Here is a 13581-nt window from a genome sequence, read left to right on the forward strand (position 1 = left end):
AAGAAAGCAAGGAGATTGAATGCGTATTTTTACTAATACAACAACAAAAAATACAAAAATGCTTCACGTGGGGCTAAATGGGCAGATGCTTTTGACATTTGGCGCTTGGTGAGGCTATAGTGTTGTATTTGTCGCCTCAATAATGATGACAAGCACAGCTTCAAAAGATTCGATTTTGTAGATTAAAACGTGTAAAAACTGTTTTAATTTTGATAATATATTTTTGGAAGAATTTTAAGGGCTTTCCTGAACAGCAAAACAAAAGATAGGGCGAGAATACATTTCACGAAACGTGCGCAAAAGCATAGACCATTGCCTAAGCGCAGTTGTTGTGGCCCATATTGCCTCAGTGTTTTGACGTTTCACAGTTTGTTTACATATGCCAATTTTACCCCGCGTGTCAAAATAGCTCCTCGTAAAACTATTTACAGTTTTTTTTTCAAGTTTTTAAGTTATTTTCCATATGACTCTAGATAGTCGAAGTCTTTACAGAGAGAGTAAGCCTCTGAATATGCTGTTTCAAACAAGCGTTTGAACAACATAGGAGGATACATCATCTCTCGCAAGAAGAAGAAGAAGAAGAAGAAGAAGAAGAAGTTATTTTCATTCTAGGTGGCAATTTTAATCCATAGATAAATGGCGTAGGCTTACAATAATGTAAGAGTAATTGTGTTTTGTGGTATATTCAAAGGAATATTCAGTAAACTGCTTAACATGCCCATTTTGCCCTGCTTTCTCTTACCAAGAAACACGTACAAAGTTTCACAACCCCAGTCAGCAACAACGAAGATCTTGAGACGGAGAGAATGATACATTGTTGTTTCGAAAAAGCGTTACAAATGTTTTCCTTACTATACTATTGTCGCCTTTAATGACCAACCCCCAGTCCTGTAGGGACACGGCGTCTTCCGCAAGTAAGTGCCAATGGAAAAATGATCGCCCTTTTTCGTTTATTACTCGCATTGTTTTGATGAAAGTTGAAAACATGAAACATAACTGAGGTTTCAAACATGTAATGTGAACAAATAACAGCGTCACTGTGGGCATCAGTTCGAGCAGTGCTCGATCAACAACAATCAAACCTTCATTTAAACAAATAATTTCCTTTATAAAAAATCCGATCGTGGGGAGTTGAGTGAAACCGGTGCATTGTTTAACATAAACATGTTCCTATGCAAACAATAAACGTAGTAGAGCAAGTGTTTGCCTTGATACAAACAAACCAGAACCAAGCTCAGCACAGCACGTGTTCGATAGCTCTAGTGAGCATATAGCCTAATTATTTATTTACGGCGAGCCGTTCCTCGAGTGCCATCTGCGTTATTATCAAGATACAAGCATAGAACATAAACATCGCCAACATATTTTTGCACATTCTTACATTCGATGTTATGCTTCCCAAAGGAAAACTTCCTAATCAAGCCCGATTTCCTTACCACCGAATAGTAGTAGTTCACCGTTCTCACAAACACAGCGTTAGGAGGGTGAGAAGTAACAAAAGAAAACAGGAGAAAGGTGAATGAAGAAAACATTTGAACACGCAACACAGAGACCTCGCTACTCCCCCAAACGGCGGCAAAACAGGGAAGGGTCGGACAGTTTTCTCCAAGTTGGCGCGCGCACACGCCCGAGACAAGTGTGTTCTACGAACCGAAACATTTTGCGCTCGTGCCCCAATCATGGTTGTTTTTTTTTTTGTTTTTGTTTCTGTGTGTGTGTGTGTGTGTCTTGTGTTTTTACTGTGGCTGACTGACTGCTGTTGGGTGTTGCTGCTGCTGTCATTCCCCCTCTCTAGCACTATCACACACCCCACCACCGCCTTATCCATCATCCTTTCTCATTGGCCCTTACTGACGGTAATCTTAACTATCGTCGTTGCCTTCTGTTTCACTCAGATTTCCATCCCGCGCCGAGGGGAGCTTTTTTGCTGTTGCTGCTGTTGTTGTTATTGTCGTTGTTGTTGTTGTTAACTTTGCTGAAACCAATTTTAAAGGAGCCCCTGCCAAGCTTGCAGCAACTATTTTTTCTTCATTTCGCTACTACAGTGTACAACGCGCGGCTGTGGAGCGTTTACCGCCGCCCAACAACCATGACTACGGCCGGCAGTAGTGGCGGCTGTTGTTGTAAAGTTATCTTTCTTTTCTTCTTTGTATGCCGACCCTTCATGCCTGCCTAGCGTGATCGTACGTGCCCCGTTTTAAAGCACTTCTTTGGCATCTCTTTTATTGCCTTAGCACACACACACCTGTTGGACCCGCAGAGCAGAGCGCCCCAAACAGTCTCGGTCTTGGTCAATTTATGTTTCGGTACCCTACTCCGCTCAGACCGATTGGAAAAATACACGAGAGCGCGTGCTTACAAAGCTCGCAAAAAAAATATTTTGTATCATAGTGAAATTTTGAAAATTTGATAAGTGTGCTACGTAATATTATTCAGATTCAGCAAAATCTTCAGTATTTTCCCACTCCTACAAAGATTCACAACCCAAGTGACATTTGCTCGAAAATGTTTTCCCATATCTGCTCGATTAGTACTCAATACGCTTGAAATTGTGGATTTGTGTGTGATCAAGTGTGTTGAAAGCGCCAAGATTTGATGTGTTCGTAAATTAGACGTTCCTCTATCGATGGACGATGCCGTCGAGCTCATTTTCATTCATAGCTCTGGTTTTTTTATGAAAAACAAAAGATAATTTTATGTGACGTTATTCAATAAAAAATTGGATATTATTTAAGTATAAAATGGGAACATGACCAACTGTAACGATAGGAAACATCATTTCCGAGCGAATCTAGAATAAGGTAACGAAAAAGCCGCATCACAGTTGATCTTAAAAGATTTTTCTGAATTCCTTAAACTGATGCAGTTTAAGGGAAGTTTAAGGCTCCAGATTAAGGGAATTTGCTCGAATTCCCGATTTTATTCGTTCTCGATAGTGTCAATTGGGAAAGGACGCGCATGCTAAAAATATTGATTATTCCGTTCGGCTTCTTAATCCATCTGCAATAACATTTTACATTACATTAAGCTTCTATTAGTGGTGTGTAAATCCTGTAAAATACCAAATCACTCCAAACACATCACTGAGGTGGTGTGATGGGGTGCTTAATCGTATCTCTATCTCCTTGCCTTCAACGAACACCATTCACACGAATGGTTTATAGATCTTTATCATGTTATCTCTTACAATTTCATTGCCTTATTTTTACCACCAAACCACACAACACAAAGAGGCTCTACAAACAGTATGCGATAGTAGTTTGTCAGAACCCTACCACAACTTCCAAAAACACTTACCACCATCGCGTCTGTTACTTTCTTTGCAAAACGTTTCCGTACGATTAAATGCCAGAAAAATGGGGCGCATAAATGCCTTGTTGGGAAAGGGTGTTTTGTTTTGCTTCTTCGCGCACTATTATTCGCAAGGTGAGATCGCAAGGAGATGAGCGCAGCAACGCGAAACCGTAGGCCGAACGGCTTGAAAAGCTGGGAGTCGCCCAACCACCAGGCCAGCGACAGACGTGTCATTGCGTCGAGCACTATTTGGAGCCTTCGCACAAAGCAAAGGCAAAAGGTAAAAGAAAACCATACTCATAGCAGGGAAGCAGAAGGTAGAGAAACGAGAGAAAAAAACGTTACCGGCGAGAGAAAAGTAGTAGCAAAGCCAGCAGCGACCGCCGACTCCGGTCCTTTTGCATTTCCCATCTTACGATCTTTGGTTCACCACCAGGCGCAGGCGAAAGGAGGAGGAAGCAACCGATGAAGGGAGGAGGAGTGCTCTCCAGGTTCCGCGATCTTTGGCTTTGGCACGAGCCACGACCACCACCGGCTCTTGTATTTGTTCGCAAGATCGCTGGATCCGGGTGCTCGAGTCTCTCTGTGTGTCATGCAGCGCGTGCCACACATCTTCCTTCTCGTTCCATCCCGCTGTGTTCGACATCTTTCTCTGTTGGTGATCGTTTCAAATCCAAGAAGGTAACAAACCCGAGGAGAAACATCGCGTAGAGTGGACGGGCAAATAAATTAAGAAAACTCACACACACACACACACACACACACACACACACACACACACACACACACACACTTTCAGCCCCCAGCCCCCATATAAAGCAAGTGTACGAAAGGAGCGCGAGCAGTACGATCGCCGCCAAGATGAGAAGGAGCGATCGAGCAAAAGGTGGCAGTGTTGGTGGTGGTGGCGTAGGGTGGAAGTGGAATGTAGCACGAGCCCAATTTCGTCCCCCCCGTCCCCCGTCCCTCACTCTCACTCTTCTATTTTCACCTACTCTTTCCTCAAAGCATTTCCTCACTTTACTTTCCTACCCCCATTCCAGCAATCTTCATCTTAATCTTGCGCCTGTCATCAGTTGAATATCCATCTCAAACTCTTTCTCCCAACCGCCTTGCTTGCTCTGTGTGTCTCCCTCTTTTTCTCTTTGCAACTTCCTCTCTCTCTCTTTCTCTCTATCCCGTTCTCCATCTTTCGCTCTCTTTCATACCAAAACATTGCTCCCCAATAGTATAAAGCCTCCTCCCTCCCCTCCCTTTCCTCCCGCTACCCAACCCAAGCAACGAATGTTTCTGTTCAGCAAAGCCTACTTTAGAAGGCTGGTCATATTTCTTTTCGTACGAGCCACACTCGCTCACCTTCATTCTTTCTCTTTCTCTCTGGCCATTCTTTGTATCGGTTGTGCTTCGCGTATCGCGTTTATCTTATCCTTCGCAATGGTAGTGTGGCGGGGCACAGGGTTTGGAGGGAACGAGGGTAGTTATGCTCAACTTTAATAGTAGAAAAAGGTGCACCCATTATTCGTTAAAGCCACTTGCTTCCTAGCTTTAGTTGGTGTCATCGTCACCATCATCGTTGTGTCCCTCTCTCCGTGTCTCTCTCGCTCTTTATCTAACCTGTGCCCTTGTTTCTTTCAATCTGACCCCCCCCAGCGAGGTGTTGTTTGCATCTTTGCATCGACTTGAGGAGCTTTTCACTTTTTAAACACTTTAAACAACAAGAAAACACAACAGAGCGAGGAACTAAAAACGCAGGTGTTAAGCCCGATAGTGATGTCTGGGGACATTATTGATCGATCGCACTATACCTTTCTGTGATTATGTGTGCTATGGTTGTGCTTTGAATAAAAAAAACAGTTTATTTGTCCAATTAATCAGAGCAAGGCTCCCCAATTCACATTTTCGAGCATGAATAACCGGGAATTCGAGCAATGTCCCTTAAATTGGAGCCTAAAACTTGATTACAAACTTCTTTAAAATCAACTGTGATGCGGCTTTTTCGTTGGTTTCTTCTAGATTCGCTCGAAAATGGTGAGTCCTATCGTAATAGTTGGTCATGTACCCATTTTATACTTAAATAATACCGATTTTTTCATCAAAAATCAAAGCTGTTAATGTAAAATGAGTCGTCCACCGATAGAAGATAGTCTAATTTACGAACACACCAAATCTTGGCGCTTTTAACACACTTGATCACACACAAATCCACAATTTCAGGCGTATCGAGTACTAATCGAGCAGATATGGAATAACAATTTCGAGCAAAGATCACTTGGGTCGGTATGATACTGTTGGTCGTACTTACTCCTACCAACCTGTTGGATAAAAACATACGCTTAACCTACCTTTCCTGACCACTACCTAAACGCTAGTGCAACGATTCAAATTTTACAAAAACCCTTTTTCTATATATTTATCATAAAATTTATTACATTGTTGATCGAAATGTGAGAATCCTGGTGACATAGGTCATGAGTGTATTCATATTTTGTATGTACAGTACAGTACTTGACTGAAATAAACATACCAAACTTTTTTTTTCATTCATTTTAAGATAAAGTATAGTAATTCGTGTGATGGCATAAATCAATAGTAAACGTAGGCAAAAGACTCTAAATTTGTGTGAAAAATGCACATTTGCAACAAATTTCTCTTCATGAGATTCCGGATGTTTCATGTTTTGACGTTTAAGTGTTTTTTAACTGAGAATCACTCCAGTTAGCGAACCTCCAATTAAAAAAAACACTCCAGTTAAAACACATCCAGTTAGCGGATAATCACATTTTGCAACATCAAGACAATGCTATGAGAAAAGGTACCACCAACTGGCACAGTTTTGACAATCTGATATATCGGTGCAGCATATTTTTTGTATTCTTTCTTGTTCCGGTGTTTACTGTTGCCAAAACTCTGTTATCGCTAGTATAATTCTTCAACAACCTAATAGGTAAAACGTACATAATTAAACGAAAGGAATAATATTCCTAGTTGTGACATGTGCTCATTAGGGTCGCTTTCCCACACACATTCACTAAAAATGTACGAAAAATGCCGCTACAAAGGTTGCGCCACAACAAAACAATCCTCATCAAAGTGGTGGCCATCAATTCGTGCTAATAATGTTGTTAAAAATTAAATTATCATAATGGTCCCACCAAAAGCTGCAAAAAACTTTCCTACATCCATGCCTAATGTCAAGCGCAGATAGCGAAAAGAAGAGACGCACGTCTCGACGATTAGACGCACTTTCGCGCCAATACGCTGCACGACGACGTTTAATTGCATAATTAGGAATGGAGAGGATTTTTTTTTCTTTCAGTATATTTCCTGCAAACACCTGAGGAAGCTTTCCTTTCGAGAGCCAATCGGTTACTTTCACCATCTGTCACCGTGTGTGAAATGGTGGAAAATCTGGCGGCGCGCTGAAAGCGACTCATCCTCTAAACGCTCGATCGTGAACAACGGCACGACTTTTCCTCCCATCGGTCGAGGGGGTTATACCGATAACGGTGGTGCTGTATGCAAAGGTATTATAGCACTTCCAGATAGTTTTATTTGCAATGTTCTCTACAAAATCTAGCACCAGAGACAATAAAAGCAATCAATCATTAATGTATAGCAATACAATGCATAAGAAATGGTGCACACATGCTTATTATTTCATTCCTGGTGCTTAGAACAATGTAAAATACGGTTGAAATCATTCCTGTCTCATATAGTGTTCGTGCCGGAAAGCCTCAATTCTATTGTCTTCCCAATGGAGCACACCTATACACACCTCAGATATTGTGTGTTTTATGTTATATTTTCGGGAATCTCGAGTCTCTTCTACCAGTCTCTACTTTCCTAACGCCTTCCCCTAGCAATCCTTTGCTACCTCACTCAACACACGCACACTAGCGTACAGGAACGTGAAGAATATTTCTGGCAAGCTTTGTCGATTTCCAACTTAAGGGGTAAAAATCAAACCCTCCTGGGCGGTTTGCCACGGAGGTTTGCCCCGCTAGCCAAGAGGCGCAGCCGGGCAGATACCCAGGAGAGAAATAGGGGGCAAAATTCGTATGCTTGACCGCGGCCGCACGTTTTAATTCTCTCACGCATACTAATATTCTCCCATGGTATATTGTTCTTGCTCGTCAGCCAGGAAGCCTCCCTCCTGCGCGCCTAACTTATGTGCCATTGTTTCACGCCCTCGTGGCTCCTCCAATGTTTTCTACCATCACTTCCGTTACGCTTCGCAAACAACTTCCAGCCGTATACCGGGATGCGAATGGTACGATATAAGGTAGCAGTGCCGGCGGCTCTGTGAACAAGTCAACGAGCACGAGCCTTTCTTGATATATTTGAGCTTGTGGTGAGGAACGGTTCTTTTTTTTATTTTATTTTTTTTTAGGTAAGCATTCAAGTTTGATATTGTTCATGTTTTACAACAACAAAAATATATTTTCTTTTAAAAGCGGGTAATCTTTGCATATTTGTTTATATGGATCTAGTGTGATGCATCCGTATGCAAGCCCCGAGTTCGTACTATAGTTTTACTTTCCTTGAAACTTGTTTTTGCGAGTTTACAACCATACACACGCACACGCACACACACATACACTACACTACATTCCAAAACGGACGACACGGCCCTGTGTGACTGATTTAATTCTATTAGTTGTCTTTTCTCCTTAAATTAACCCCTCACCACACCGCAACGATAGAGAAGAAGTGAACGATAGCGAAACGAACTAATTCCAGAGCGGTGTAAATTACGAGTCTGGCGAACGAAATAAGTGCACAGTGTTCAGCCCCACCTACGCGAACACACTTAAGTGATTCAAATGGCTAAAGCGGCGTATGGAACCGAGAAACGTCGGTGGCTGCGGCGATTGTGCTGTGAGGTGGATTGAAATCTGATTGGAATTTCCAAGAAATATACTCACTAGACGTCACATTGAAAAGTACCCCAATGCAGCACGCTGGAATAGTGTTTAAGAGCATGTTGTCAAAGTTGCTTAACTTTACACATTAAACGCAATAGATCGTGACTGTTTCACGTTTCATGCGTACTACTACCACAACGCGTATGAAAATGACGCGTTCGCACAAACGATTCATCAGCTTTTCAGAGCCTTGCTAGAGGTTCTGATGTCAATGCTAGACGATCACCATTTTAAACGCAACCCGTAAATCCTACTGATTTCGCGACAGCATGCGCTGTGCGTTGATTACAACGACATGTCAGTGGACTTTAGTCTAGGCGCTCGGATCTCGGAATTCTAGAAGAAAACAAACACCGTCCAAATGCGTACTGTTAATATACCTTCTTTTAACATTCAGTGAAACGTCAAACATCGCGGCAAAAGTAAAAAAAAATCACACACACCTCCTCCCCGAAAACCAGCGTATTCCTGTCGTTTCCAAAGCCAAAACGGTCAAGAGATAAGCGACTGGGACAAGAAGTTTGGAAACGTAAGAAACGAAGTCGAAATCGCACCATACAAACCACCACCACAACGTCAGTCCGAGCTTGCTTATCGCCCCCGAACCAGCCTCCAGCGGCGAAAATAGCTGGACGCGGTTGGAAGTTGCATGTGTGGCATATGGTTGCGGTGACCTTATCGAGAGGTGACCGGAGGTGTGGTCGCGCGTAATCGTGACGCACACAAAACGTACCTTCTCCTCCTCTCTCATCGAACGGCAAGGCAAGCAAATGCGTTGCAAAGATAGTGCCCAATTGGGCCCGAACACAAACATAGAGATGAAAATGGCATTTTGTTTGGCACTCCAAAACCACTCCAACGCAGAAATGTGTACGAGGTTTTATTTAACTAAACCAACATGCATGATCACTCTGAAAATTTGAATGTATCGCCCCCCATCTGCTTCAAAAGTCGGGAGCGGACTGTATATAAATAAAAAATTTCCAATACAGTACAGACCTTCAATTTAAACGGACCAGCAATGTTGGATTCGACGGGTCGGTACACTAACAACCTTTAAGATAAGCCGTGACTAATTTAGATTGTGCCAGAAATCCCCACACAGAAGGCATTATTAAGCTTTTTGAATGATGTGTCACTTTTACAACTGGCACATAAATATCTGGACTTCAATCCACTAGCCATGGATTCCTATCAGAGCTGTAGGAGGGAAGTAGAAATCCGCACCCAGTTCACAAAAGGTACGGCGCAAGGGAAGTACAGCGTACAGCGCGAATGATAGATAACGGAAGAATCGAATAAAAGAAGTCTATTTTTAGATGACCAAAGAACTCCCAAATCAACCGTGCGATAAGCGAAGCCTTGTGGAAGAAGACGGGGCTCGGTGCGATAACTGCTGCTCGATCGCCAATCAATGATTTAACATTTTTCGGCCCCCAGCCATGCCCCGCCACCTCTTACTAACGGCTGGCCGGATCGAAGGACGCATATCACAATCTGATGGATCGGACCCGTTATCAGCCGACGGTGTGCTTTTAGCTTTATACTGCCAGTCGTATAATGATTTGTTGAAATTTGCAAGAGATTAACACGTCTTCATAAAACGGGAATCATACCCAGTTTTCCTGGTATCTGGTCTTCGGTTTTTGATTGAATGGTCAGGTACTGTAAATGCGTAACACACTACAGACCAAAATGAAACCCTCAGCAAAAGTCGTCACTTACCTTTGAAAAACTGCAGCCTGCCACCGTGCGCCGTCGTGCCCGTCCCAGTAGCGGAGGAGCCGGTTCCATTCAGCACGGCTCTTCCGCCAGCATTGACCGCTCCGACGGCTTTACTGGCTGGTTTTGCTGGAGTGCTGCTGCTGCTGCTGCCGCCGTTGGTGGCATTATTCCGTTCATTGGATGCGGCCGCTGCCGCGATCGACTTAAGTGCTCGCTCTTTCGGATGCACCACGCTGGAAAAGTTGGACGAGACGGGCGATGCCACCGCAAGCGATTGAACCGTCTCGGCCATCGGCTCGGACTTCGGTGGAGTGGATTTGGCAGGCCCGTCCAAGGACGACGGCGACAGGGAAGCTGCATTGGAAGAGCTTGCACTTGAGAGGGGTGATCCGTCCAGCGAGGGGCTCCGCTTAAGTGTAGGAAGTGGCGACCGGATTTCGCCATCTGTCCGTCGCCCCGTCTTTCCTTCGCCAGCAGCAGGTGTGCTGCTTGCTTCCTTCGGTGACGAACCTGCCACTGCCGGAGTTGGTTTTGCACCGTGTCCGCTCCCAACCTCGGAGCACGGTGATGACGATGGTGCCGGAGTGGCTGCAGGTGACGACGACGCGGGAGATTTTGCCTCTTCCTTGACCGGTACTGCGGCAGATCGCGGGGGAGTCTTCTCATCGGGGCAGCTAAAATTGGCCACCTGGTCCGACATGTCGGCGTTGCATTTTGTCAATATTTGGCTGAGGATTTCTTTGTGCTGCTGCTGCTGCCCGAGTTCAATCGATTCGGAATGGCGCGCGGCAACGTAACTGCTGGCGGTCGGTTGTAGATCTTGCGATGCCGGCGAGGGGTTGATAACGTACATGGCGTCACTGACGGCACACAACAATCGCGCACGGCGGCTCCGGCGAACACCGGAAGGACACACGACTGACTGGTCGCTTCTAGAGCACCAAACCCGTACGTGGTGGTTGATTGCACATGCACCGGATGCACTGAATGCCAGATTGCAATCGCTGAGCACGGATAAAGCTGGACAGGCAAAGCAATACGCTGCTGTCGTTGTATTTCGTCTTCATTTCTACTCAGCTTTTATTACCAACCTGACCGATGGTCAGTGTGGTCTGCAACCTTTTCTGATAGCTAGTAGTAACAATCGAGATCGTAATTACGTTAGCCAGCCCTTGACAGTGTCATGTAGTCTTGGATTTCTCTCTCTATCTCCCTTTGTTGGTGTTGTTGTGCTCTTTCCCACGCACACGAGTAGTAGTTACAGGTCTAGATTTATAAAAATGAGCGAATCTTTTTCATTTTGTTTGGGAAGCAGGAATATAATATACGTCAAATTTAATGGCGCTTATCTGTTGGTGTGCAAGTTCAATTTTGTGTCCTCTGCATTTCCTTCACTCTTGTTCATTAGGCCATAATTCGCATCAATTTTCAGGCACTCGGGTGGAATCGCTTGAAAAGGTAAATAAATGGCCGTCTGTGTATTGTACGAATCGTTGGCTACGTGCTCGTTCGAATAGATTACTCCTGTCCTGGCCATTTACACATACAATCTGCGTAGCGGTACACTTTCTCACATGTCAGGACGAAATCCATCCTCCTCGCTTTAGGATCATTCACACACTGATATGCAATGCCGTCAATTGCCTTTGCTTTAGCGCAAAGTTTGTCGCCGTTTTCGATTGTACACTCGTCGTTGCCCCAGGAAACGCTGGAATGTGTATGTATATGCGTTGCTGCTGCTTAATGGTGCTTCTTTTGCGTGGCCTGCTGCTACTCATTCAAACCCCAAACGAAACACCTTATGCTAGTGTCTTTTGCACTGCTGTGACGTTCAAGCCGTGGACATGAACATTCCGAAACGATTGCAATTAATAAGCACCCTCTGTAAACCGGCAGCGAGGAAGAGTGGGGAGGATGCAGTCTGGCGTGTGGCAGGATGTAGTTCCAACCTCAAGAACATTCAGAACATTCGCCCCCAGGTCGTACAACTGCAGTGCAACGGATGCTGCTGCTGCCGGTCTACACGACACACCAATGCAGTAGAACGATTTCCGCACGTCGAGTGCTGATTTCTAAGTACGGTGTGAGAGAGAGAAGGAGAGAAAAAGATGGATAGAGGAAAAGAATATTTAGGAAAAATCATAACAACGTTCAATAAAAAAGATTGCTGCGAAATGAATTTTAATGATAAAATAGGTAGCAAAGTAAAGCAAATTCCTTCAGTTTTAGCGTTTAATATTTTGCTTAGGCCGCGTGTAAGCCCATGCAGTTGTGATTGTCAAGAAATAAACAAAATTAAAACTTTAACAAAGGAGGCAACCGTTCTCCCCGGTTCTAACCACTAATGTGAATAATATATTTGTTTAATGATAACTTGCATTTTAAAACTCGACGTAAAATATTTGTATACTTATTTTTTATTCGAATGCCCATTGACAAATGGAAAAGCTAATAGTTTAGATAAATCGATTAACATTTCATTCATTATACTTACCAAAACCAAAGCACATCGTTGATGATGGTGGAGATCAAATTCGATGCATTTCGTTTTTTATAGAAATATGGTCCCCATCGTGAAGAATCCTCTCTGAGCTTGATCTGTAGAAACTTTCGTTGCTACCACTAGCTACCATCCGTACACTTAGATGACTATTCGCCGGAAGTGTGGTTAAGCTTTGTCGAACGCGTTTGTCATTGGGCTTACTGCGGTCACTATAAATTATTACTGCTGTTCACTGGTGAATGAGTGCTTCCCTTTTCCTAGATGTGCCACTTTAAGCAGGGCACTTTTGTAAAACGTTTCCACCAGCAATGTACATGAACAGTCGGGGACACACGAAATTGAACAATAAGAAAAACGGTTTGCTCGCCACATCAACACAACACGCGTAGGCACAGAGAACTATGAGTGCGATTTTGTACACTGAACTTTATCGGATGAATGTGTGGCACTATTTCTTGACGATAAGTTGCACAGCAGCAAGCATTCACATTGTAATTATCACGACGTTACACTACCTGTTTGCACAAATAAAAACTATTCTGGATAAGAGAAAAATGGTTAAACACGAATTAATTCCATGATACACACACACACACACGATTATGATTAACACACACCAATGGAAGTACGTATGCTTATGGACTAAATTTAAGTGTTTCCGAGTGATAACAACAAAATGAACATGTTCTTGCCACCTTCCTGATTCTAACAGCTACGTACGTCTCACAGAATTGTGAGGACGAATCAAGCATACTTGGGAAAAAAAAACTTTCGCTACCTCACCGAACGACACGCACACACATGAAACGCCCCAATAGGATGCACAGAAACGCATACATACATCCGACTATCCCAACCTCTGTGCATCCAACAGCAGCAGCAGCAACCGCTGCTCACACTTGGTAAGCTACCTAATCGATTGTTCGTCGTAGTGGCCCTCGGTTCGAAATTTTCACCTGTTTTCCATGGACGAAAAAAACTAACTCGAACTAACAAATCGAGCACAGCCACACTACCGAACACTTCCAACACCCATAAAAGCACCGACATTCCCACACGGAGATTCACCCCGTGCATTCGCCACCGTCCTGCAGCATGCCACCTGTCAACTCGATTGTTTTCGTACAAACATAC

At 43.8% G+C, this 13581-nt stretch overlaps 1 protein-coding gene across 4 annotated transcripts in view; it reads right to left on the reverse strand.

Annotated features, from left to right (window-relative positions):
- Positions 1-13581, reverse strand: part of LOC120961732 (protein hairless) — a 33696-nt gene that overhangs the window by 15712 nt on the left and 4403 nt on the right. For 2 of the 4 annotated variants that reach the window (XM_040385733.2, XM_040385735.2), the window contains exons 2-3: positions 12439-12986; positions 9945-12016 (exon numbers count right to left, since the gene is read on the reverse strand). In XM_040385733.2, coding sequence (XP_040241667.2) covers positions 9945-10797 — 853 coding nt within the window. In that variant the 5' untranslated portion in view covers positions 10798-12016; positions 12439-12986. The remainder of the gene's footprint in view (positions 1-9944; positions 12017-12438; positions 12987-13581) is intronic. The other 2 variants (XM_040385737.2, XM_040385734.2) reach the window with 2 other exon arrangements.

This window comes from Anopheles coluzzii, chromosome 2 (genome assembly GCF_943734685.1).
Source record: "Anopheles coluzzii chromosome 2, AcolN3, whole genome shotgun sequence".
Taxonomy (NCBI): Eukaryota; Metazoa; Arthropoda; class Insecta; order Diptera; family Culicidae; genus Anopheles; species Anopheles coluzzii.